The sequence below is a fragment of the Phoenix dactylifera genome, unplaced genomic scaffold, assembly GCF_009389715.1.
Source record: "Phoenix dactylifera cultivar Barhee BC4 unplaced genomic scaffold, palm_55x_up_171113_PBpolish2nd_filt_p 000146F, whole genome shotgun sequence".
Classification (NCBI taxonomy): Eukaryota; Viridiplantae; Streptophyta; class Magnoliopsida; order Arecales; family Arecaceae; genus Phoenix; species Phoenix dactylifera.
The window spans coordinates 191,593-218,003 of NW_024067700.1; the positions used below are offsets into that span (position 1 = coordinate 191,593).

Here is a 26,411-nt window from a genome sequence, read left to right on the forward strand (position 1 = left end):
GAAGCTCACCATAGATGTTCTTCAGTCATGGAGGATCTACACCGGGATCAACAACCTATATGGAGAAAATGACAGACTTATAGTACGTGTTGTCTGCCGCATTTGCTAGAATTTAGCTGAAGTGGAAACATGATCTAATAGCTCGCCACATATCTTTCTTCTTATCCTTCTTTGGTGTGGTGTCAACTCTCTATTGTTTCAAATCCTTACCGGGGAAGGCACGGGGATCTAAATCATGGATGATGGCTCTTGGTGGAATTTTTCAAAATTTTTTTTTTACTATGAAAAGCCTCCAGCATAGATGCAATACGGCTACCGCCTCTACTGACGGTCTTTTTAACTGAGGAGGTTCTTTTGAACTTTGGATATGCCCTGCTGGTTGTAGAGTTGGAGCCGGACTCACAGCGTGAGGGCCTAAATCGAGCTCTATATCGGGCCATCTTATTCTGCTGCCACTGATCATCCAAGCTTGCCTGAATGGCAGCCTAGATCTGTGCCTTATCGTCATTTGGAGCGGACGCCTCCTCTGACTTCTTGGAGTGATAAAAAGGTGGCTCTGCCGCTCAGCGGTCCATCTCTGCTTTGTTCTTGGCAGTCCTTTCTTTCGTTGCTATGAAATCAGCGAAGTGCTTCTTTACCAGTTGCCGGATCTCTTGTGGGCATTTTCGGTATATGGATATGTCAGGATAACCACCAACTAGGTGCTACTTCAACCTAGTTACTCTTTTCTTAAACTCTGTGTTGCACTAGTTGCACCTTCAGTAGTGTCGGTCCGTGAGCATTTGCCTATAATCCCAACCACTATCACGCTCTGAGTCCTTTTCCTCAATAGTTCCATTTCTGTAGATTTATCAAGCATGTCGGTTTATTAATTATTTAAAAATACTAAAATTTTGTTACGTTAAAAAAATATTTTTTACTTCAGAAAATATATTTGACTTATCTAATACATAATACTATTTTTTATATTTTTTAATTTATTTATCTATTTTAATAATTTTAAATTTAAATATTTGCTTAAATACCGTAAATTCAGAAAAATATGTTTTCTACTTTAGAAAATACTTCTGAATTATGTAATACGTACTACTAATTTTTCATAGTTGGTATTAATTTTATATTTTAATTACTTTTTAAATTAAAATAATAATTTTTAAATATAATTATTTTAAAAAATTAATTTGAGCTCAGATCCATATAAAGCCTACTATGGATGCCATATATATTTTTCTAAGCCCGCGGGCATGCATCAAAGGCTATTTATTTCTCATTTTTTTAAAAAATTTTGGCCTAGGACACTGCACATGATCGCATCTAAACTTGAATAAATGGACACCATATCTAGCTGAAGAGTAGCTTGCATGCCCCTAAATAAGTTTCTGATTTTACAGTCATTTTTTGAATTTATTTTATTTTTTAAAATTTTAGTGCAAAATTTTGGCCTAATCTTTCCTTATTTTGGAAAATTTTCGGCATTTTTCGGTATTGAAAAAAAGAAGAAAATGAGGTAAGAGAGGGGAAACATAGCTTGTTTTGGGTTGGATCCTCCTTGAATTGTCAAAATCAGCACATTTTTTTGGGCAAGGATGGGGTTTGAAGAAATGGTGAAGGAACGCCTGAGAAGGCTTTGAAGAAATGGTGAAGGAACGCCTGAGAAGGCCTTCATAGCGCACTTAAAAACATAGGGGGAAGGGGCAACTGGCTCGGACCAGTGTGAATCGGGCGGCTTGCACTAGTTCCGCTTGGAACTGCTTGGTTCGGACCGATTTTGAGTTCTATTGCCGAACCAACCTAGTCTCGCGCCTGGTCGGCTCGGTACGACCTGAACCGAGCGGTTCGGCCCGATTCGGTAGACCTTGTTTTTAAGGCTACCAAATTAAAGACCAAAATTAAGTAAATTTGAAAATAAGTAGGCAAAAAGACTTCATAGGCTCCAAAGAAAAAAATGTGTAGTATCCCTTCTAGATAGCTGCATTAGCCCAAATTATAATATAATTTTTAAATATTATTTTTTTAATTAGAATCTTGTATCCTAGGGCCACTAAATTTAGAAAAAAATGAAATATATGACAAATAAACATATAAAAACCCTAGATTTGAGTTGCATCATCTTAGAAAAAGGTCATGACCTAGTTATGGTCCCGGTAATTCGAGGTGTTAGGAGGGGCAAACTAGGATAGACCAATCTTTTGTTTTTGTTTTTTTGTGGTACCTTAGGATTCAAGCCCATGCCATTGCACTTGTCAGTCCAAACCTTTTACCATTACACCAAGCAATGGCCCCTTAGTTCAATCGTCTTGAGAAAACTTAAAATAAAAAAAAATACCTTAGGGATTACGGGGGACAGATCATAATGATCATGTGTACTCTATATTAGTATGTCCGTGGTATCATACCATATTGACACTACTTGACTAGCATGAGTCACAGTATTGATACAATGAACTTGGCTTAACATGCTTTGTGTTTGACTGTTAACCTGTTATCAACCCTCCGCTTTTTAACTTTGAGGCTTGGAAGCAACAACGATGGTGTTATAGATCTTGAGCACATCTTGAAAACTAACTTTAAAAAGCCTTATTTTAAAAGATTTATCTTCTGTGCCTGGTTTCTTTGCTAATATGGACAATTTTAGTAAAAAGGGTGTCCGGCGAACGAGGCTCTCTTCACTCTGGGCTCTGGTGAGGGTTAGAGATACACAGCCTTACCCTTCCGTGTGGTTTCTTAATATGGTCAATTTTAGTATCATCTTTATTTCCTTGGATGATAAGTGAACACCAACACAAGTGTTAAACTTGAAATCAGCTATTATCAGAGAGACCAAGGAAACATAACACATTGGACTGTTGCACCGACAGAACAATCTTAAGCCATAGTTTTAGTTCCTGTCTTCCTATTGGAAAAATGGTTAGCACCTTTCTCTTGAGATGGAATCTCTTATTTGAGGAAGGATCATGATTTCTTAACCTAGTCTCCTCTCTTTTCATGCAGGATTGCAACAATCCACTGGCTACTATTATACAATATTAACAATTTAACATCATCACTCCCTCCCAATCGCAAATCAAGACCATCTTTAGTAACTTTTTCATCTTGCTTCGTATTAGTTAACCAACATTCCCCTCCACCCTAATTGAGTCTGACATCAATTTCATACAAATTGAACAGAGGATAGATGATAACCAGATAGACTTTATGGGTTCCAATGATCATGTAGGAAATCCATATTGAGTGGAAGTTACACAGAAGGCTAAAGGCATGTTATTTGTATAAGTATGATCCAGGTTCGTTATATTGGTTGAATTAGTTTGGATCCTATTATTTGTAATCTACCATTGGTCCCTTGGTCCCTCAGTTTTGAAATACCATTCCTTTGATTGCATCCATCCATGCACCTGATGTAAATAGGTTCATATGAGAAAAAGACACATGATTTAAGGTGATTGCACACCTACTTGAGTTTTGAATCAACTTTTTGCTGTCTCAGACTCTCCTCTATCAGACGTGCTTGACACTGGACACTGAACACAAAGACGCTAACTACAGTGTTTGGGGCATAGTGTTCATCTGTTACCTATTGGAAATGCACAATTTCTTCTTCTCTATCATCTCAACCATACGCATGTTTGATTTTCCTCCCAGGATATGTTTGATTATTTCATCAATATTCTTACATTTTCCTTATGATTATGCTGGCCTGTACGTTTCCTTTACTATTAAATTATTTGGGTCAGAAACCCTAAAGTAGGCATAACATAACCATCCCAAACCATGATATTGGATGGAATGAATGGCACAGCTTAAATGTAATCCTTTTTCATCTGTTTTCTGTAACATCATCCAAGGTCTATGTTTTTGCTCATCCAAGATCTATATTTATGCTTGTGCTATTCAAGTTCATGAGTAATATATAGCTGTTAGTGTTGGAATCTCTCGCACACCGCAGAAAATTCCAGAAAAATTCTGCGCGCAGCGGAAGAGGCATGCGCGAGATCCCGTTCATCACGCATGAACGTATTTTAAAAACCATCGTTCGTAGATAGATTAGGATTAAATACTTTTACATAATATTAGGAAGATCAAATCTTCACCTTGTGCGGGTAGATATTCACCGCAATCTGATGATCGTAGTATTTGTTGAAAGGTTCACTTGAAACCGCACATGCGTCCAGCCTCTACGGGTATCCACACGAGGCAGAGGACCAATCCAAACTCTCTAATCTCCCCGGGGTGCTAGCTCCCTTGCAAAGATATGTTTTGATGGCTGAAATCCTCTCTTGATTTATCAACTCTTTGATAGATCTCAAGAGAAAGAAGAAGGACTTGAAAGGGAGGAAGAAGATCCCATCTTGCTGCCTCCTTTTCTTTTATTCTTGTGGATGGAAGAAGGGTGAAGAGAGAGCCACACGCCACCCTATTTTTCTTTGATGCTCACGGCTGAAAACCCAAGAGGAAGGAGGCTTTCCCATGGCACAAAAACCAAGAGGGGAGGAGGCACTCTCACGGCACAAAAAGGGGAGAGAAGGGGATCTCACAGCATCAAAAACAGCCTATTAATTCCTTTGCGGGGTCCGCCCCTTATTCTCCTTTTTTTTGTGTTTGTTTGCGGCTGAACTCATCCTTGGAGAGGGGGCTGCCGTATCCTCTTTTTTTTTTTTTTTTGATGAGAGGAGGGGGGCCACATGCTCCCCTTTTTTGAACCTTAGGCGTGAGCTCGTACAAATTAGGAGCTCACGTCTATCTTTTTGGCAAGAGGAGGGGCGTACGCCCCTCCCTTTCTCTTCTCACGTAAAAACCAAGGGGAGGGGAGTACCTCTTATCCTCTCATGCCCCATGCCCAAGCCTCATCTCATGAGGTGCGTGGGCTCCACTTTCAGCCTCCTTAATTTCCTCATGTTTATCCATAAGATTAAATCAATTATGACTCTTAGAGTCCTAATCTAATTAGGACCCAATTGAATCATGACTCAATTGAACTCTTCAATCCTAATCCAATTAGGAGTCATCTTAATTTATTAGATCAAAATTAATTAGGACTTTAGGAATCCTAAATTAATTAGGACTCATATAATTTTAGTCCTAATCCAATTAGGACTTTAGGAACCTACTCCAAGTAGGACTCTAATTTAATTTGAAGTCCTAATCTAATTAGGAATCTAGGAGTCCTACTGCAAGTAGGACTCTTATTAAATAAGATCAAGCCCAATTAATTAAGTCCAATTGATTTAATTAAATTGCAATCCAATTGCAATTATTTCTTCTTCTACTCACTAACTTTTAGGGAGTTAAAACAATTATCAATCAAATTGATAATTATAAATTATTTGTGATTCCAAATTATAATTCAACCATCGGATCGGTCAATACCTCTAATGTGTGTGACCCCATAGGTTCTATTCTGTCTGGTAGTGAGATATACTGCGATCTCTATCACAATATCATTGAAAACTCCTTTCAATGGGTTGGAACAATTCCAACTCAACTCACCAGGGATCATCGATCATCAAGATAGTCCTTGTGAGTCTCACCATCCACCAGTGACACCTAGCAGCATGTAGTGGCTACCCAGCAGAATGGAATGATGAACCTCTAGGTGCAGTTATCGTATGATACAGTCCTTCTATCGTGGATCCCTACAGGATGGAGGTCATGGATAATTCGTCAAACCCCATCGTCTGTCATATGTCAAGATTTATTCGACTTAAGTTCGAGAGTGGAAAACTCCTTTTCCACTATACATACTACCCCGGCCGAGGATTTACGAAATCAGTCTCATAAATCACATAGGATCTCTCTTAACCTATCAAGATCGATAGATTCCATCTAGATGCACCCCTACTCCTACAATGAACCTACTGCAGCCAATCTGCACCACAAGAACCCAATTGGCTAGGGCTCATGTTTATGTGCTCGTCAAACTACAGCAACCTCAACGAGTGGATAGACATCCAAGTGACTACTTGCTATGGTCACGCTCAGTACCCTTGTTCTCTAACAAGCACTTGCACAATTACTCCAGTGTCGCCACACTGTGGACTCAAGACTCGTCCATCAAAGAAGGCGATCTGTGCACTAATCTCAGCGGATCGATCACCGTCCTCGTGATGATCCATCGATCAGGAGCAATTCAGAAATTAATCACCAATGACACATGCCTCAAATTCTCAACTCTTGAGAATATGCGTCATAATCTTATTAATTTCTTGGACGATTCATGGACACATAAGAACATGAATGAAAAGAATGCCCATTCTAATAAATTCATTATTAGGTCAAGTACAATTTTATGTCCCAGAATAAAATAATGCGTCAGCCAAATTGGCTTCTAGGGCATACTTCTAACAATCTCCCACTTGCACTAAAGCCAATCAGTTATAAACCTAAGCCCCATCTTCTCAAGATGCGCTTCAGTTTTCTGCTGACTTATCTGCTTAGTGAATGGGTCCACCACATTTTTTGTGGAGTCTACTCTCTGATCCTCTACTTATTTCTTTTCTGGGTAGTCGCTTATTTGGTTAAACCACCGCTCTATGTGCTTCAGCTTCTGGTGAGATCTTGGCTCTTTAGCTAGTGCTATGGTGCCTTTGTTATCGTAGTAGAGTGTTATTGCATCTGATGACATTACACCTAACTCAGCAATGAACTTCTTAAACCAGAAGGCAAGGTTCGCCGTACCGGTACCGAACCCCGTACCAGTGCCGCACTAGTATAGGCGTACCGAGTGTCGGTACGGTACGGTACGCTCGGTACCGACCGTCCCGATATTGGTGTACCGATACCGGTATCCATCGGTATGGGTACGGTACGCTCGGTACCGATCGGTACCGACCGGTACAGCGAACCTTGCCAGAAGGTTTCCACTGCTCCCTTAGATACGGCTTAACATTCAGCTTCTAAGGTAGAATCTACAATAATCGGTTGTTTGGAACTCTTCCAATTTACTGAACCATCATTGCATATAATCTGATGTAGACTTTCTATCATCAATATGTGTGCATCCTTCTACCTTCAACTCTGATCTTCTTCCAAAGACCAAGAACATGTCCGTAGTTCTTCTCAAGTACTTAAGACTGTTCTTCACAGCTATCCAGTGCTTCTTGTCTGGATTTGACTGATATATGCTCGTGACACTCACAGCATGTACTATATCAAGTCATGTACATAGCATGGTATACATGAGGCTCCCTATAGCCGAAGTATAAGGGATCTTGCTCATCCATTGAATCTCTTCAGATGTGTTGGGGCACATCTTCTTGGAGAGATTTACCCCATGCCTAAGGAGTAATAATCCCCTTTTAGAGGTTTCCATGCCGAACCTCTTCAACACTCCCTCTATGTACATATTCTGTGACAGGACAAGTATCCTCTTAGATCTATCTCTATAGACCTTAATTTCCAAAATATAGGATGCTTTTCCAAGGTCTATTATGGAGAATTTCTTAGACAACCAAACCTTAACCTAGGATATCATCCACGTACAATACGAGGAATGCAATAGCCCTCCCACTAACCTTCTTATAAACACATGGTTCCTCCTCGTTCTTGATGAAATCAAACGATTTGATTACATCGTTGAAACGAGTGTTCCAACTCCGAGATACTTGCTTTTGTCCATAGATGGACCTTTGTAGCTTACAGACCTTGTGATCACCATCACAGTATCATGATATGCTGCAACAGCAAGCAATATTCGAATGGACTTCAGCAATGCTACAGGTGAAAAGTATCCTTATAATCAGTACCTTCGCACTGACTATAACCTTTCGCCACTAGCCTTGCCTTATAGGTCTCTACCTAACCATCCGAACTTAATTTTTTTCTTATAGATCCATTTACACTTAATAGGTACTATACCTTCTGGTGGATCTACTAAGGTCCAGACTTGGTTGGAATGCATGGAGTCTATCTCTGACTTCATGGCTTCCAGCCATCTCTCGGAATCGATGTCTAACATCGCCTCGTTGTAGGTATTGGGATCCTTACCTTGATCCCTATCTCCCATAAGGAACACTTCCTCTACATCCTCTGTAAGCATACCTAAATACCTTTCAGGCGAACGGAAGATCCTGCTAGATTTACAAGGTGGAGGAGGTACTACGTGTACTGGCTTAATATGAATAGGTTCTATAGGCACAATAGCTCGTTGCTCTTCAGAGACTTTCTCTTAGAGCTCATTTTTCCTCCCACTGCCTTTATCAAGGATAAACTATTTCCATGAAGATAGCATGTCGGCTCACAAATACTTTGTGATCCTTTGGGACGTAAAAATTGTATCTTAATGACTCTTTTAGGATATCCAATAAAACGAGCATTAATTGTCTTATCCTCTAACTTGTCCGTCTGTTGTCGCTTGACGTGGCCCGGACATCCCCAAATCTTAAGATGACCAAGACTCGGGTTCTTACCATATCAAATCTCATACGGTGTGGTAGGAACAGACTTAGAGGAAACACTATTCGATAAGTAAATTGCTGAAAGTAGGGCATCTCTCTAAAGAAACAAGGATAAATCAGTGAAGCTCATCATGGACCTCACCATATCCAATAGGGTTTGATTCCTCCTCTCTGACACCCCGTTGAGCTGAGGTGTACCAGGAGGGATCCATTGTGAAACTATACCATTCTTCTTGAGATAATCATGGAACTCTCTATTAAGGTGTTCACCTTCTCGATCCGATCGAAGAACCTTAATGAGTTTTCCTGTTTGTTTTTCTACTTCATATCTGAACTATTTAAACTTTTAAAAGATTCAGATTTGTGTCTCACACACATATCCATACCGTGAGTAATCATCGGTAAATGAAATAAAAATTACAATCCCTAACCTGCGCATCGAATGGGCCACACACATAAGTGTGTACTAGGGTAAGTATCGCAGTGGACCTCTCCCATGTCCTACAAAGGGTAATTTGGCCATCTTTCCTTGAAGGCAGGATTCACAAATCGGATATGACTCGGAAGTCAATGAGTCTAGAAGCCCATGTTTCTTCAATTTGTTTATTCTGTCTTCTCCTATATGACCAAGCCTGAGGTACCACAAATACTTTAGATTTATCTCATCTCTAGATCTTTTGGATCTTATGGTACTCACTGTTTGCTCAGATACATTCACAGATACATCCATATGTATGTGATAGAGACTGTCAATCATAAAACCACGTTGAACCAATTTATTTCTCAAATAAATGGAATAGTAGTCTTATAAAAATCTTTATGTGCTAAACAAGATACAGAAATCAAATTTCTGCTAGCAACAGGTAACAGTCCCTAAGTATCCTGAGCATATCTGACATACCTTCTGGAGGTCTGTCACCCTTCATGTTCTTTATGCTTCCCATATATGTAGGACAGTTCCTCTTCCAATGGAAATATTTTTCCTTGCAATTGGCCTTTTTCTTGAAAATTCCTTGGTGTTTCTCGGTCTTCTGCTTCTTCGCAGGCTTCTTCTTCTTCCAGGTAGACTCTCTATTGGAAGTAGAAACCAACTCGACAGCAAGAACGATGCCCCTTGAACTCTTCAAGGTCCGTAAGGTAGTTACCAATTTATTTTACAATTCTATTTTAGTGCATACAATCTTGTTCATATGGTAGTTTACTATAAACTATTCATATGAAGCTGGAAGGGATTGCGGGATCAAATCCGTTTGCAATTCCTTTTGCATGGTCATGCCGAGCTTCTCAAGCTCCTCTAAGTCCTTTATCATGGTCAAACCATGATCATGGACAGACTGCCCACCACGCATCTTGGCCTTGAAGAGCCTTTTGGACACTTCAAACCATGCTGCGCGACTCTGATCACCATACAACTCTTATAGGTGATTTAATATGTCCTTGGCAGTCTTCATGTTTTTATGCTGGCATTGTAATTCATTGGACATGGATGCCATTGTGCAGCACCTAACTTTATTGTCATTGTTCGTCCACTTAGCATGCGTCTTACGCTGATCAGTGATCAGACGGATTGGTAACACGAGGATTCTATGGTCTAGCATATATCCGAATTTCTCACAATTCAAAACTATTTTGAAATTTGCTGAGCCAGTCTTTATAATTGGGTTTGGTCAAACGGTTGTTCTATAGGATATGAGTTAAGAGTCTAGAAGCTGACTTTATAATCCTCAGAGAGTAAAGATTCTAGTTAGAATTTTGTACTTGAACTCTATTTGTTTTAGAGCCTTTTAAAACAAATATTCCTCCTACTATTTTCTCGAATCTCTCACACTCCTCTGGTAGAGAAACGGAAACCTTGCGACTTTAGGTTTCAAGTGGGGTGCTACGGTCTCACCAATTTACATGCCACCTCACCTAACAGTTATTGGTGACACATAAACGATGAGTGTACAACTCTTGTACAATGCTTCTCAAGCAAGTTGTAGCGCTATCCGGTCTCTAAGTAATGAAGACCTCACCTAACAGTTATTGGCCCCATTCCTTAGTTAAGTCGGATCCACCGTATAACCGTAGAAGCAAAGCCGTCATTGGTCCCTCACCTAACAGTTATTGGGCCCAACCCCATCTTTACCCCTACAACATCTCATGCCTAATAGAGAGGTCCAGTCCCCCGATGCAACTTGCCCATTGTATCCAGCCGAGACAAATCAACGCCGGAAAGACCTTAGCAGCTCTACTACGGTGGAAGACCTATGAACTTAATATTTTTCGAGGAGATTTAATTTAGGTCTCTTTCATTTAATTATCTACATCTCATGCAAATAATTATCTACCCGCTATGCATAAACATAAATATAAACATCCAGGCATAATAACAAAAATTAAACTGGTGATGATCATAAATCCAGGATGGGGTCATAGTACAAGCACATGCACGTCAATTGGTTAGATCGTCTTCAACTCTTGACTCGATCTTGAGCACCCTAGGTCCAATTGCGATCAACTCCTTGATCCATCTCTAATCAACCCTTGATCTCGATCCGCGCAAATCGTGCTTGTAGAGGCATGCACCGATCAACCATTGACGTGCAAACACATCACAGATTACATCCCAGATAACTTTAAAATAAATAAAATTAAATAATAGTTACAACCCTTTTTCATGAGACACGCAGGTCTCTAATACATCAATATAAGATGCACGCAGGCATCTGAAAATCTTATTTACATGCCATCACATAACATCACAGAACATCGCAAAATATTTCAGCACATTCACAAAGGGTCATCCATGATCATCACCATTCGCATCACATGCATAAATTATAATTTATAGATCTGAAATCTAATTGATTACGTCATCACATGAGTTGCTGATCATGCAAGACATGATTCTAAATATTTGTAATCATATTATCAAAGCAATAGAATCATTAATCAAAACATTCAAAAATTTCAGCATGCAGAAAAATCTGCAACCTGAAATTCTGCATGCATAAAATTCAGCAAGCATAATCCTTTAAATTTCAGATCTAATATGCCCTTTAATAATTAATCCTAACCTTAATCAACGAAACCTAGGCTCTGATACCACTGTTGGAATCCCTCGCACACTGCAGAAAATTCCAGAAAAATTCTTTGCGCAACGGAAGAGGCATGCGCGAGATCCCGTTCATCACGCATGAACGTATTTTAAAAACCATCGTTCGTAGATAGATTAGGATTAAATACTTTTACATAATATTAGGAAGATCAGATCTTCACCTTGTGCGGGTAGATATTCACCGCAATCTGATGATTGTGGTATTTGTTGAAAGGTTCACTTGAAACCGCACATGCGTCCTGCCAATACGGGTATCCACACGAGGCAGAGGACCAATCCAAACTTTCTAATCTCCTCAGGGTGCTAGCTCCCTTGCAGAGATATGTTTTGATGGCTGAAATCCTCTCTTGATTTATCAACTCTTTGATAGATCTCAAGAGAAAGGACTTGAAAGGGAGGAAGAAGATCCCATCTTGCTGCCTCCTTTTCTTTTATTCTTGTGGATGGAAGAAGGGTGAAGAGAGAGCCGCACGCCACCCTATTTTTCTTTGATGCTCACGGCTGAAAACCCAAGAGGAAGGAGGCTTTCCCATGGCACAAAAACCAAGAGGGGAGGAGGCACTCTCACGGCACAAAAAGGGGAGAGAAGGGGATCTCACAGCATCAAAAACAGCCTATTAATTCCTTTGCGGGGTCCGCCCCTTATTCTCCTTTTTTTGTGTTTGTTTGCGGCTGAACTCATCCTTGGAGAGGGGGCTGCCGTATCCTCTTTTTTTTTTTTTTTGATGAGAGGAGGGGGGCCACATGCTCCCCTTTTTTGAACCCTAGGCGTGAGCTCCTACAAATTAGGAGCTCACGTCTATCTTTTTGGCAAGAGGAGGGGCGTACGCCCCTCCCTTTCTCTTCTCACGTAAAAACCAAGGGGAGGGGAGTACCTCTTATCCTCTCATGCCCCATGCCCAAGCCTCATCTCATGAGGTGCGTGGGCTCCACTTTCAGCCTCCTTAATTTTCTCATGTTTATCCATAAGATTAAATCAATTATGACTCTTAGAGTCCTAATCTAATTAGGACCCAATTGAATCATGACTCAATTGAACTCTTCAATCCTAATCCAATTAGGAGTCATCTTAATTTATTAGATCAAAATTAATTAGGACTTTAGGAATCCTAAATTAATTAGGACTCATATAATTTTAGTCCTAATCCAATTAGGACTTTAGGAACCTACTCCAAGTAGGACTCTAATTTAATTTGAAGTCCTAATCTAATTAGGAATCTAGGAGTCCTACTGCAAGTAGGACTCTTATTAAATAAGATCAAGCCCAATTAATTAAGTCCAATTGATTTAATTAAATTGCAATCCAATTGCAATTATTTCTTCTTCTACTCACTAACTTTTAGGGAGTTAAAACAATTATCAATCAAATTGATAATTATAAATTATTTGTGATTCCAAATCATAATTCAACCATCGGATCGGTCAATACCTCTAATGTGTGTGACCCCATAGGTTCTATTCTGTCTGGTAGTGAGATATATTGCGATCTCTATCACAATATCATTGAAAACTCCTTTCAATGGGTTGGAACAATTCCAACTCAACTCACCAGGGATCATCGATCATCAAGATAGTCCCTGTGAGTCTCACCATCCACCAGTGACACCTAGCAGCATGTAGTGGCTACCCAGCAGAATGGAATGATGAACCTCTAGGTGCAGTTATCGTATGATACAGTCCTTCTATCGTGGATCCCTACAGGATGGAGGTCATGGATAACTCGTCAAACCCCATCGTCTGTCATATGTCAAGATTTATTCGACTTAAGTTCGAGAGCGGAAAACTCCTTTTCCACTATACATACTACCCCGGCCGAGGATTTACGAACTCAGTTTCATAAATCACATAGGATCTCTCTTAACCTATCAAGATCGATAGATTCCATCTAGATGCACCCCTACTCCTACAATGAACCTACTGCAGCCAATCTGCACCACGAGAACCCAATTGGCTAGGGCTCATGTTTATGTGCTCGTCAAACTACAGCAACCTCACTGTGAATAGCCGAGGCATCGCAGGTCAAAGGACCAGTATACAACTGCAGCATCAAGTAAGTCACTGACGAGTGGATAGACATCCAAGTGACTACTTGCTATGAGTCACGCTCAGTACCCTTGTTCTCTAACAAGCACTTGCACAATTGCTCCAGTGTCGCCACACTGTGGACTCAAGACTCGTCCATCAAAGAAAACGATCTGTGCACTAATCTCAGTGGATCGATCACCGTCCTCGTGATGATCCATCGATCAGGAGCAATTCAGAAATTAATCACCAATGACACATGCCTCAAATTCTCAACTCTTGAGAATATGCGTCATCATCTTATTAATTTCTTGGACGATTCATGGACACATAAGAATATGAATGAAAAGAATGCCCATTCTAATAAATTCATTATTAGGTCAAGTACAATTTTATGTCCTAGAATAAAATAATGCGTCAGCCAAATTGGCTTCTAGGGCATACTTCTAACAGCTAGTTACTGATTCTACTTGACTTTTTTTAATGTGGCAATTAATAATCTTTTTTAATTGTTTATGTATCTCTTTTTATTTTCTCAAAACATATAAGCTTATAAATGTCATCAAGCCTGATTTGTGATATAAACGTGACAAATTGCACAACTTCTGAGTGGCTTTAAATTGACGTAAAAATTCTCTCCTCTCTCTACATATTTATTTATTATATTTATCATCATTACTAGCTCTCCTGATGTTTAACATACCTTCACCATGAAAGAGGTGATTAATATTCTCACTAGTTTCTCAAAATGGACTCATCCAGTGGATAAGCAGATTCCTGCTTTTTCTCAATGCTTAGAAAATGTGTTTCTTGATAAAGCAACCAAGTGAAAATTGCCACCCTAGGCAGCATTTTTTGGGTTCTAGAGAGAGTCGGTCATGGGTCAGGTGGCTTGCCTAAGCTGCCCCAAAATTTAGTGGGCTTGGGCATTGAAAATAGGCTTGTGGGGTGGGCCTAGGCAAAAAGTAGGCCCAATCTAAAAATTGGGCCGTGCTTGGAAAAATTAAAAATGGTCTAGCTCAGCCCAGCCTAAGATCATATATATGTATATATTTTGTACATTAATTATAATAACTAATTATATATTATAATGAAATAATAATATATATTGCACTTAGCCTATAATAGTGGGGGGAAGAGGAATTTGGGCCAGGTGGGTGGGCCTAGGATTGGCTCTTCAAGATTGGGACGGGCTTGGGCATAGGCATTGAGTCTATCTTCTACTGTAGAGCTTGTCTTGAGCCCGACCCGACAAGGTGTTTGATCAGCTCGAATTCTAGATAACAGATGTGGTGGTACCATGATCTGCTGAACCGGTCGGAACCGACCGGTTCAGCCTGTACCGTACCGGTACCGGCCTCCACCGGTACGGTAGATCCAAAGGGGTCAGAACTGAATGGTTCCTTGCCTGTACCGGTGTGGTTCGCACCGGTACAAGCCCGGTATCCGTGCGAACTGCACCGATACTCGTGGGGAAGAAGGGGGAAGAAAGGAGGAGAGAGGGGAAGAAGACCTCTCTTGCGCTACCGGGCCTTTTTCTTCCTCCCGAGCACCTCGTAAGAAAGAAGACCTCCCTTGCTCGCAGAAGGGGGGAAAGAGAGGAGGAGAGAGGGAAGAAGAGAGGAGAAGGAAAAAAAAAGGAAAGAAGAGAGAGAGAGAGAGAGAGAGGCCGCGGGGGCGCGGGCGTTAGTGGGGAAACACATCCTCCGACTCGCGCCCGCGCACGTTCCACGCGGTGGGGATCGCGGTTCATGTGCGGGGCAGCGAGCCCACGCGCTACCCCGCATGGGCTTTTAATGCGGCAGAGTGGCATGTCACTCTGTAGCATAACGCGTCCGCGCATTTTTTTTCTTCTTTTTTTTTCATAACCGGTTCGGTACTGGTTCCAATCGGTACCAAACCGGTACCGGTCTTCATCGGTACGTCGGTTTGGTCGGTTCCGCGTATCTTGGGTGGTACTTTGAAATTGTAAAGATCCCAAAGCACTATCAGATAGACACCAACTTCTTTTTGCTTTGTGCATAAAGTTTCAGCAACAGTGAACCCAATTCAACCAAGAGCATTTAGAAAGGCTCTCACTGTATAGTCATGGGACATATGTTTAACTCTAACATGAAATCATCAGCATTCAATGTGAAAATGCCAATTCTTACTTGATATTTCACTTACGTGCAGAGAAAATTGTTTCTTGTTGCACATCCTTTGAAAATCTTTTTACTTGGAACATACCTAGAAAGCCATATGGTAATTAAGAAGCCAAAATCTTAGCCAACCAATTGTTCAAAATTTGCATTACCCCTAACTATACTGTACAAAATTTTGAAATCTTTTTCAAAAATTAGAACATTCCTTGCCAATTGAATCTTTAGTCTAGCCTGTAGCACAAAAATATATATTGATAACTAAACAATGCTTTGAAAACACTCCCAGGCAAAATAATTACACTTTGATGGATTATCTCTATGTAAAACCTTTGATGAATGAGACTCGGTCATTCTTTTGATTATGGGATGTGACAGAAGCATAATATTTTGAGTCTTCTTTCTTTGAGGAGACCATTGTTTACTGGTGACATACTAATCCCTCATTTTATGTTACTGAATATGCTGAGATTTATATGAATGTGCAGCAGAAGAAGAACTGTATAAATGAAAACAAAGGCATGGGAGTGAGGCTTGTTTTCTATCACATGTTTATGCGATGGTTGTAGATGCTATTTAGACACCTTTAAGAAATACCTCTCAATATCATAACTATGCTGTATTTAATAAGTTATGCTGTATCTATTTGGCTATATGTTATATAAGATGGAGTCTTTCAATCTAGTTGTTGATATCATATTCAGTTTTCTATTCTGACTTGATTTGTTCTCAGAAAATAGTTCTTGGCATTTAAGTGTCTTGCTTATCCGACTTTATGTCTTGATTAAATTATGCAAGCCTAGATGGGTTTTCGATTGTTCTTTGATGTGTTAAAAAACTGCTGTTGATTCCTTATCAGGATTGCTGGACACACCTTCAAATTCAAGTTGTCGAGTATATAAATAGTGAAGCTCCTTGTATTCCTGATTCAAAACATCGCGGGCTTGTTCAACGGCTTAAAGGAAAGCAGGGGCGTTTCCGTGGTAACTTATCTGGAAAGCGTGTTGAGTTTACTGGAAGGACTGTCATTTCTCCTGATCCAAATTTGAAAATCACAGAGGTAAGCCTATTTAGAGATTGTGGACCAGATATTAGATCTTCCTGCATTCATTTTTTCCCCTCATGTTGTTATCTGTGTATTCCAGGTAGCAATTCCCATATTGATGGCCCGGGTTTTAACATATCCAGAAAGGGTTTCTAACTATAACATAGAGAAGTTGCGACAGCTTGTTCGCAATGGGCCTTCCAAATATCCTGGGGCAAATTTTGTTCTACGACCTGATGGCTCAAAAGTGTAAACTGTTAATTGTATTAGCTTCATAACTTGTAGTGTATCTACGCTCTTGAATTACGATTTAGTTATTGGTGTTCTCTTGTAGGCATTTGAAATATGTGGATAAGAGGGATATTGCTAATGAGCTGAAATATGGTTATGTTGTGGAAAGGCATTTGGAAGATGGAGATATCGTCCTCTTCAACAGACAACCGAGCCTGCATCGGATGTCCATAATGTGTCATAGGGTATGCTCATTTGTTTATCATGACATTCATTTGTTGAAGTTCTCGACTTGGTATTTACTTTTTTTTTTTTGGTCATCATGGCTGTAGGCACGGATAATGCCATGGAGAACACTGAGGTTTAATGAATCTGTCTGCAATCCTTATAATGCTGATTTTGATGGTGATGAGATGAATTTACATGTTCCTCAAACAGAAGAAGCTCGTACCGAAGCTCTTATGCTTATGGGGGTATTTTTCAAAACTCATTTTGTAATACTTGGTAGCTGTATTAAATTAGTTTTTCAGCTTGAGGTTGCAAGGCGCTTTCGTTTCCTTTGTAGCCATCGTCAAATTCTAAATTTGAAAGGAGTCTAGTGAATGCCATAAGTCTCAAGTCAGCAATGTTCTTTGAGTTTCAGTAGAAAAATGTTAATATGGGGAATGTCATGGTGAACATTGTAAGGAAGCACAATATATTAACAGAGCATTGATAAAATGTAAATATAAACTTATGAAAGAATCTACAAATAAGAAAGATTTTGTTTCTTTTAATTGCTGGATCTAGATGGAGAGTATGGTTTTGTTTCTATCTAAGAGGCAAATAAGCTCATATTCACAGTCCTATACGATAGATTATACTGGAAAAGAACTTGTTGACATACACAGGGTATATTATTTTAGACACTATATGTAGAAAACAATTTTATAATACTATCTCATTAGTCTTTTCTTTTCTTTTCTCTTCTTTTCTTTGTGGGTCTTTTCAGGATTTTCAACTTCAAAACCATCCTTGTATTATGAACTTAAACCAATCTCACAAATATGATGGGTTAGGGTTGGCAATTTGGGACCTGGACCTGGCAACCTGTCCAAAATAAGTTGGTTTGATTGATAATTCTTCATAATTACGCTAGTTGCGGGGATATGCAAGACCAACATGATTATAATTGGGTCAGCTTAGGGTTTGGCCCTCAGACCCAACAGATCTCCATGGGTTCAACTGGCCCTTAAAAACCAGGCTAGGTCCCTAGAACAATGGTAATGCATAATAGTGTCATCAGCCACGGGCAGAGGCTCTGTGGTGATGAGGCCAGGCAGTTTATGCTTTACAGAGTAAAAAGTATTGAAGAGAAAGTGGAGGGTTAAACTACATGATTCTGATTCTGATTTTGTTCTCCATGTCAATTTCTTCTCCTTACCTTCTCTTGCATGGAAGCAGCCTTAGATCCCTTCCTCTTGGTCCTATTTCCTTTTCATTTCTGCAGGTAATTGACAAGTGAAGTTTTAATTGGGCTCACAAGTTGATACATATCCATTTGAAATAAATGGGCTGGATACGTGTTTATTAGTTGTTTCCTCCAAACTTATTATAAATGAGTTGAGTCCAGGTTGAGAGTTTGTTTTGACTTAATCCAAATCCAACCTGAACCAACCCATTGCCTCACCTATGTAGCTCTTAATATGGCAAAGTTCTTGTGTGAAATTCATTATTGCTTATATTAGGAAGTTAGAAATGAAGATGTTCACATAAAACAAATGGGAGGATGTTGAGCATTTCAGCAACGCTTTAAAATGATTTAAATGTGAAGTTGGGAAATAAATCTTTAATAAGAAAGATTATCTTTTGTTACGTGAGGGGAAAAGGTAGAAATAGTGTTATGTTTGTATTAAGTGGATTCTCAATTAAAGGAGACTAATGCTTAATAAGGATCAAGGAACTTATCGACTGATAAATATGTATCCATGCTTTGTTCTTTTTAAGTGTAAGTCCTGATGTTCCATAAGTTCTTGTAAGAAGTCCATATACTTCATTTCTAAAGATACATAGTTGAAAAATGAATCTCTAATTGGGCTGGCAGGTTGGGTATGGGTCCACATAAAATAAAAAATTGGGTGCATTAATTTCATGGGAATTCGGATGTTGTTCTAGATGAGAACTTTATCATTCTGAGCTCCAGGGGGTCATAAGTAGCATAACTATTATTTTGCATTTGAGGGGATGCTGACTTCTGTGGATTGTAATGATGATTAGTTATGAATTTTGTCTTAGACATTGCATGGTTGAAATAAGGAGCAAGGCCTTGGTCTCTGGATTGTTTGCGGGGGAAATGTGTTTTTCCTTTTTCTTTTTTGCATCATATATATGAATAAGAGTTTGTGTATGTGTAAATACGTAGTTTTCTCCCATCCATTTTGGGATCTTGAACTACCTAGCTTTTTAAGAATCATTTATCTTATGTTTGAATATTTTGGTTAGATCCTTTTAAATTAGATGCTTATGGGGCAAAGAAGTTACTGTTGGCATGTGGTGAACCCAAGAAAGGTAGAGTTAAAAAGGGAGTAAGAAGTCCTTTTGGTGATGAAGGAGTCGAAAGAAAAACAAAAAGAAGTTCCACATACAATACTTTGGAAGGAAACACTATCAGCTATAGGAAGTTTGCAAGGAAATCGTTGTTTGAAACGACATGTTGATGTTCTCTGGTTTATGATGTAATTAATATCTTCATATTTTCATACTAATTAAAAAGTTGCAGTTTGGTATTAGATGGTTTGTGGAAGTTTAACAAGCTTATGTAGGTGACAATTTATTATTTGTTTCCCTGACGATAGGTATAAAACTGGCTTCTCTTTGCAACTAGTGGTAGTCCTATTAAGAAATTATTCTATTCTCAAATCATAAAAGGAGTAGGGGAACAACTGGCAATGTGGTAAATCCAGAGTAACCTCTGGACATGGTCTGCCGTACCAGTCGGTACGGGTCGGTACCGGCCGGTACATATCGGTACTGGACCCTACCGGTACGGTACAGCTACATATTTCGGTACCGAACCGTACCGGCCCGGTACCGGCCCGGTACCGGCCCGGTACCGACCAGTCCGTACCGGCTCTAAATTTTTTTTGGCTTTTAGCCCCATCAGTACGTACCGGTTCGGCTCGGTTTGGTTCGGTACCGTACCGGTACCGATGCCCACCGGTACATCGGTACAATCGGTACCGCGTACCTTGCCTCTGGAAACTGTTTTCCAATGCATTGCTTGTTAGTTTACCATGCTTTTTTCTAATGTTTTCTAACATTTCTGCACCCCCCCTCTTCTTTTGTGTTATTTGGGCTAATTGTAACCACTCCTTTTTTGGTTTTGTCTGTGTATCATGTCTTGCACTAATTTTCCAGAGTCATAGCTCTGGTCCCCGTCTTTTTTTTTATGTTTGACTTTATATTTCTGAATGTTCGACCTGTTTTTCATTGTGTTATCAAGGCATTTATTTCCTTTTTCTGTTTTTTTGTTTCACAGGTGCAAAATAACTTGTGCACACCAAAGAACGGAGAAATATTAGTAGCTTCAACACAGGACTTTCTGACATCATCCTTTTTGGTTACAAGAAAGGATACCTTCTATGATCGTGCCTCCTTCTCTCTTATGTGCTCTTATATAGGTGATGCCATGGACCCCATAGATTTGCCAACACCAGCCTTAATTAAGGTCAGATCTTCCCCCTCACCCCCTCCTTTTTTATGAAGGTACAGATTGCATTAGACACATCAATGAAGTTATACTTCATACTTGCAGTTTGTGAGGTTCTTTTTGCTTTATATATTTATATATATCTGTATCTATCTATCCATCCATCTATGTATATATATATATATATATATATATATATATATATATATATATATATATATATATATATATATATATATATATATATATATATATATATGCTGTTATCTATTATTGCTTAACAATTAACAGGTAGTTCTTATTTTATCATCTAGCTTATTATCAATCTATATGCACATGACTCCTAGTTATCTGACTATGTAAAGGATTAGCTTCGACTACCCTGAATATTTAACAATTTGTTCCTTCTCTTGATCATGGTTACTATCATAGGGCCAGAACTTTTTGCGAATTTTTCACCAAGTTCTGCGCCTTGTGTGGCACTGAATGCCTCATTCAGTCAGCCTTCCAACCCGCACGCACAAGAGTGGCTGTATGGGACTTTACCATAGTCTATGGGACACAGCAGTGGAGGGCCAAAGTGTGTAGAACCCACACGCACCTTGTAAAAGAGACCCTTTTCCTAATCTTTATTACAATCCACAAGTCACAAAGATACAATGGCCCTTTAGGGATAAACCTCCCATTATTCCCTTCTTTCCCAAACATATGAGGTCACTCAGCAAGTCTCAACCCTATGAGACTTCCTGCCTCACTTTTCTCTGCCCTCTGTGCTCATCTCTGCCCAAAGGATTGGCTAGTAGGCCTACCTATAGCCATGCGGTGGACAATCCCCCAACTGCTAGGAAACTCCCCCAAATTGCTAGAAAGTGCCAGGTCCAAGTCTTGGACAGGAGCAATTGTTGATGGTAGTTCCAACCTCTAAATCCACTGGAAACCCCCTTGAGCAAACCATCTAGTAGATCGGTTTGCTTGCTCATGCCTGAGTCCCAGCACGTCCGTGCGGTCGTGCTCCTGGGCGCCCGCATGCCCATGTGCCTGGGTCATCCACAAGTTCGCCTGCCCAGGTCTTCTATATGTTCACCCGCATGGGTTGTCCGTATGCTCGCCCTGCGCCCGCCTAGGTTGTCCATGCACCTGTGCTTGGGTGCTTGAGCCTCTGCCTGTGTGCGCCCAAGTCAGTGTGCTGCACTTGGGCACCCGGCCTCCGCCCGTGCATGCCCAAGTCAATGTGCGGCGCCTGGGCCTTTCCACAGCCTATGCACCAATGGGATGCATGCCCATAGCCTGCATGCCTGCGACTTGAGTGCCTCTTGGGCCCATAGCTTGGGCGCCATGCCTCGTGGTATGCACACCTATGCCTTGTGTGCCCACAACTTGTACACCTTTGGCCTGCGCATCTTGCACCCATGCCTCGGGTGTGCACGTGTCTGTGTCTGGTGTGTGCGCCACCGATTAATCCCTACACGCACATGTCCCTTAGTGCATGCCATGCATTGGCACCCTAGCCCAGCACCAGTGCCCCTCGTCCAAGTCACATTCGGTCTTGTCCATGTCTATGCCGCATCTTGCAGCCAGTGCCCAGCCACTTAGGCACCATGACTTGCCGAAGTCATCACCACCCATGGACCATCAAAGCACTGGACCAACAAGTGCCACACTCGTGGCCTGTGTAATCCTCAAATCATGCTCTACCAGCAAGCCCTCTCGCCGCTGATGTGGGCCATACTCCATGCCCACAATGGTGCCTTGCCAAGGCATGCCTCCTACGCATGCCCCTTTTCACCTAGGCTAGCACATCCTCGGGCACGAACCCGTGCCAACCCATGAGTGCCGCTAGTGTAGCTCTAACCATTACAATATAGCTTTTATTGAAGGCCTATATAAGGAATTTGTTTTTTATCTATTCCGACTGATGTATAAATTTAGCTTCCAACATATGTTCCCAAAAATACGATAACCATGCCAAGAGGGCCATACATAATTTGTAATACTAAATGGTCAAGTGAAATCTGCCACTTGGTGCATCTAGCATGTGAGCAGCAACTGGATTCTTGGGCCATGATACGGCATTAAAATGAAGTTCCTCTTGCATCTTTCGGTTCCCTCCAGAATTTTGGATAACCCTTGAATAACCCAGTTCAAAAATTTATGCTTGCTCCCTCTCCCAAAATTTGTGTGGCTCTTCCTGCCCCCACCATTTTTTTGGTAGCACTTGCTCTTCGTGATACATTTAAAGACCTGTCTCATTGTTCGGATTCCAGCATTGTATTCACCACATACTACTCTTTCATACATCTCATTCAAAATTTCAGGCAACCAAGTTTAGTCACTTGTCGCCGCTATAAAGTGAGAATAGGCAAAACTTCACTGCATATTAGCATGTGGCAATTTGGATGCTACCAAAAAAAGTGGCAGCTTTGAACAGAAAAAGGAAGTCATAAATTTGCGAATTAGCAACTCAAGAGGAAAGATATAAAGCCTATTCCCTGTCAAATGATGGTCCATGTTCTTTCTCCTTTGGCCAAAAGTCCTACCACGCTTAGTATTCTGAAGGTCATCCTAATCCACATTGCTGATGTTCCGGTTTTCATACAAGAACTGGGGGCTTGTTTGACCTGATGGTGGGCAGATGCATGGTCGAAGATGTCCTGCAAATTTACCATGGCATTATAATTCATTTGTTCCTTTACTCCTACTAGAGAAATGAAAAGCTGATCCAGAAACATCATATTCTTGGGAGTTCAGTTTATTGATATTCAATTCCATGGTCTCTGTAAGCTGCCCCAGCAATCAAAAGCAAGGAGCATCACAGAGGAAATGGAGAGACGAGTTCAAGGAAAATGAATTGGCACCACCTCTACACTTTGTTCTTCTATTTTTTCCTAAAAGTAAATATTTATTTTATAGTGAAAAATATGAGCATGAAATCTTGACAAATGTCATAAACTTTGTTTTAGTTAATGGAACATGCCAGCAGGAATCAAAGATCTATTAGTTTTCGAGCAATGATAGGACTCTCCTTTATCTATCGCTTTTTATCTTATTGTCCATTTGGCTTCTTTTGCAACAATACTTTAATTGTTGGATTAAAATTTTGAATGTCACATATTTCTATTTTGTTCTTATTGCTTCCTGAAAACAAAATACTGTGAGTTTATATTATTTATGTATACTTCCAATTCTTGTTTTGATTCTTAAATTCCTTTGATATCAATTTGTCTGCTCAGAAAAAAGAGAATTATATAATATAAATCAAAGGTACATATTGTGTGATTAAGCAGTGGTTTGCAGCAATTTTCATACATTTAGTCAACCGTAACAGGTCTGAACCAACTACAATATACGGTCCCTCTGCGCAATAGCGCAATACCTTGGCCCCGTGAGGGAAAAATCTTCACTCAGGCTCTGTTGATATTTCTGATACCGATCGAAGTTTGACTTTTGGCAGCTACTGTAACAGCTGAAGGGCTACACAATGGGAGGAATATTGACATTATGTAAATAACGAGTCATAAAATGTAAATCAAACTCTGATTTGAACCCAAATTTTGATATTCATGAATGTGGCCTAAATAGGAAAGCTTGGCAAGGGGAGATTCTTGAACCTGAACCTAAATAGTGGAGAAAGGCTTTACGTTATGGTTATTTTATGGTTTTGACCATAATAATTCTTCTAGATACAAACTGTGAAAGGGAAATTATTCCTCCACTTTTTTCCCTGGAAAGGCCAATAGCTTCTCTTTTTTTTGTTTCTAGTGGAAAATGTTAATTATTTACACTTTGTAACTCTGCATATGTATGAAATGTTATCGTGATATTAAAACATAAGTTGTTCTAGGATCTTATCTTGCTTGCATTTTTGTTCTTTGCTTTCGTCTCCCAGAGACTATGTTCTAACTCATAAAGGTATAAAAAAATTGTTAAGCTATTTCTATCTTTCTATCTTCTCATTGGGGATATGTTGCGAGTAGGAACTGAGATCTTGATATTGTAGGTATTTTCTGATCTTTTACCTTGCATGTTCTACTCATGCATATGTAGCTGCCCTTACAACGTTGAGATCCTAAAGTAGTGTGCCAAAGAAATCCCAATAACTACTGCTATCTTCATCGATTCACAATAAGTGGTTGTTTTACTTTGAAAGATCTCCCATATTTTATGAGATCATGGCAAAAGTTTGAAGTTTTCTTCTTTTTCTAAATAATGCCTGTCATCTTTTAGATATTACTAGCTTTCACTTTTCTTTAATTTTTCTTCTTTGGTTTAGAATCTTTGGGTTGTTTAGTCCATTTTTTTAAAAAAAATTTCTGATTTTTTTTTCCTGCTGTCTATTCTACAAATTTAAATTGATGCTGCTAGTGTTGATTTTTTAATTAATTTTCCCCATATATTATGTATTGCAGCCCATTGAGCTTTGGACAGGGAAACAGCTATTCAGTGTTCTCATACGCCCTAATGCGAATACAAGGGTGTTTTTGAATCTTATTGTGAAAGAGAAAATCTATAGCAAATCTGAAACAATGTGTCCCAGTGATGGTTATGTCTATTTCCGGAACAGTGAGCTAATGTGTGGGCAGCTTGGGAAGGCTACTTTAGGTAAGAGGGCCCTTTGCTTACAAACCTTGGCTAGGAATACTTTTGTTATTTTGAGAATCTTATCTTGCTTATTTATTTTGTTTATCCATATATCTTTTTCCCATTTTCATCTCCAATTAAAGAAAGATCATGTGCCCCCTTTTTTTCCCTTGTAGAACTCACTTCCCTTGAAGTAGATCTGATATTGATTTCAGCGACTCTGTAGTTCATAACAAGGATTTACATACAGTAGTAGTGTATTGACATATCTTACAAAACCTCTAGGGAATTGGTACCTGGTACGGTCACCATACCATACGTCGGTACCCTGGGATGTCCTGTACTTGACACTTGGTATGAGGTTTACTTGCTGGGTTCCCGTACAGGTTCCAAAACACTGATACTTAGACCTTGGTTCATAACCTATTTGGCAGGTATTTTATCACTTACAATTTATAATATTGACTTTTGAGACAAGGCCCCTTCTGAATGCAGCTATATATGTCAGAAATATCCTGGAATTTTCTGTAATCATATGCTTTAAAATGATTAGGCATTGATATGCATCAACCTTATTTTGCTCTGAAGACTTTGGTTGATTCATACCTGAGCAAACACTATATTTGAGTGTGAAACTGCAAGAAGGTACATTTAAAATTCTTCAACTATATAATATATTTTGAATATTTTTGTTTTCATTTTTTCAATTTTTTATTTTTGATCTGTCATATTTGGATTCTTTGTAACTTCCACGGAATCCAGAGCTGAAACCACAAAAACTGTCAGAATTTCCGAAATTGAAACTCATCTGGTCCAGCTGAATTTGAGTCTGAAGCTGAGTTTTCAAACCTTGGATTATAGTCAAATATTGCATGAAGTGGTTGCCTCATGATGGACCAAGGTTCTCCAAATTTGCAGATTTGTCTCGATCTTAAGTTTTCAAGGGTGATTAGTGCATTCTATAACCTCAGTAAATGATCCTGCAGAGCTTGTCATCTTTTTTATCAGGCTCTAGGGCTTCTAGTCCATAAACTAACCATAGTATTATGATTCTGACTATTTATACTAGCTTTTTAGTCTTTGTTACAATACAATACATATGAATGCCTATGCAGGATACAACATATGTCACTCAACTGTAAGCTAGGTGCATGCTTCTGATATTTGGCATGTGCAATTATATTGTAGCTTGATAATTCCCAAAATATGCACG

The 26,411-nt window shown here is 39.6% G+C and overlaps 1 protein-coding gene across 3 annotated transcripts in view; it reads left to right on the forward strand.

Annotated features, from left to right (window-relative positions):
* Positions 1-26,411, forward strand: part of LOC103716702 (DNA-directed RNA polymerase III subunit 1) — a 69,233-nt gene that overhangs the window by 17,410 nt on the left and 25,412 nt on the right. For all 3 annotated transcript variants that reach the window (XM_039116935.1, XM_039116934.1, XM_039116936.1), the window contains 6 exons: positions 16,516-16,716; positions 16,802-16,950; positions 17,036-17,177; positions 17,265-17,405; positions 20,450-20,638; positions 25,027-25,219. In XM_039116935.1, the coding sequence (XP_038972863.1) occupies positions 16,516-16,716; positions 16,802-16,950; positions 17,036-17,177; positions 17,265-17,405; positions 20,450-20,638; positions 25,027-25,219 (1,015 nt within the window). The remainder of the gene's footprint in view (positions 1-16,515; positions 16,717-16,801; positions 16,951-17,035; positions 17,178-17,264; positions 17,406-20,449; positions 20,639-25,026; positions 25,220-26,411) is intronic.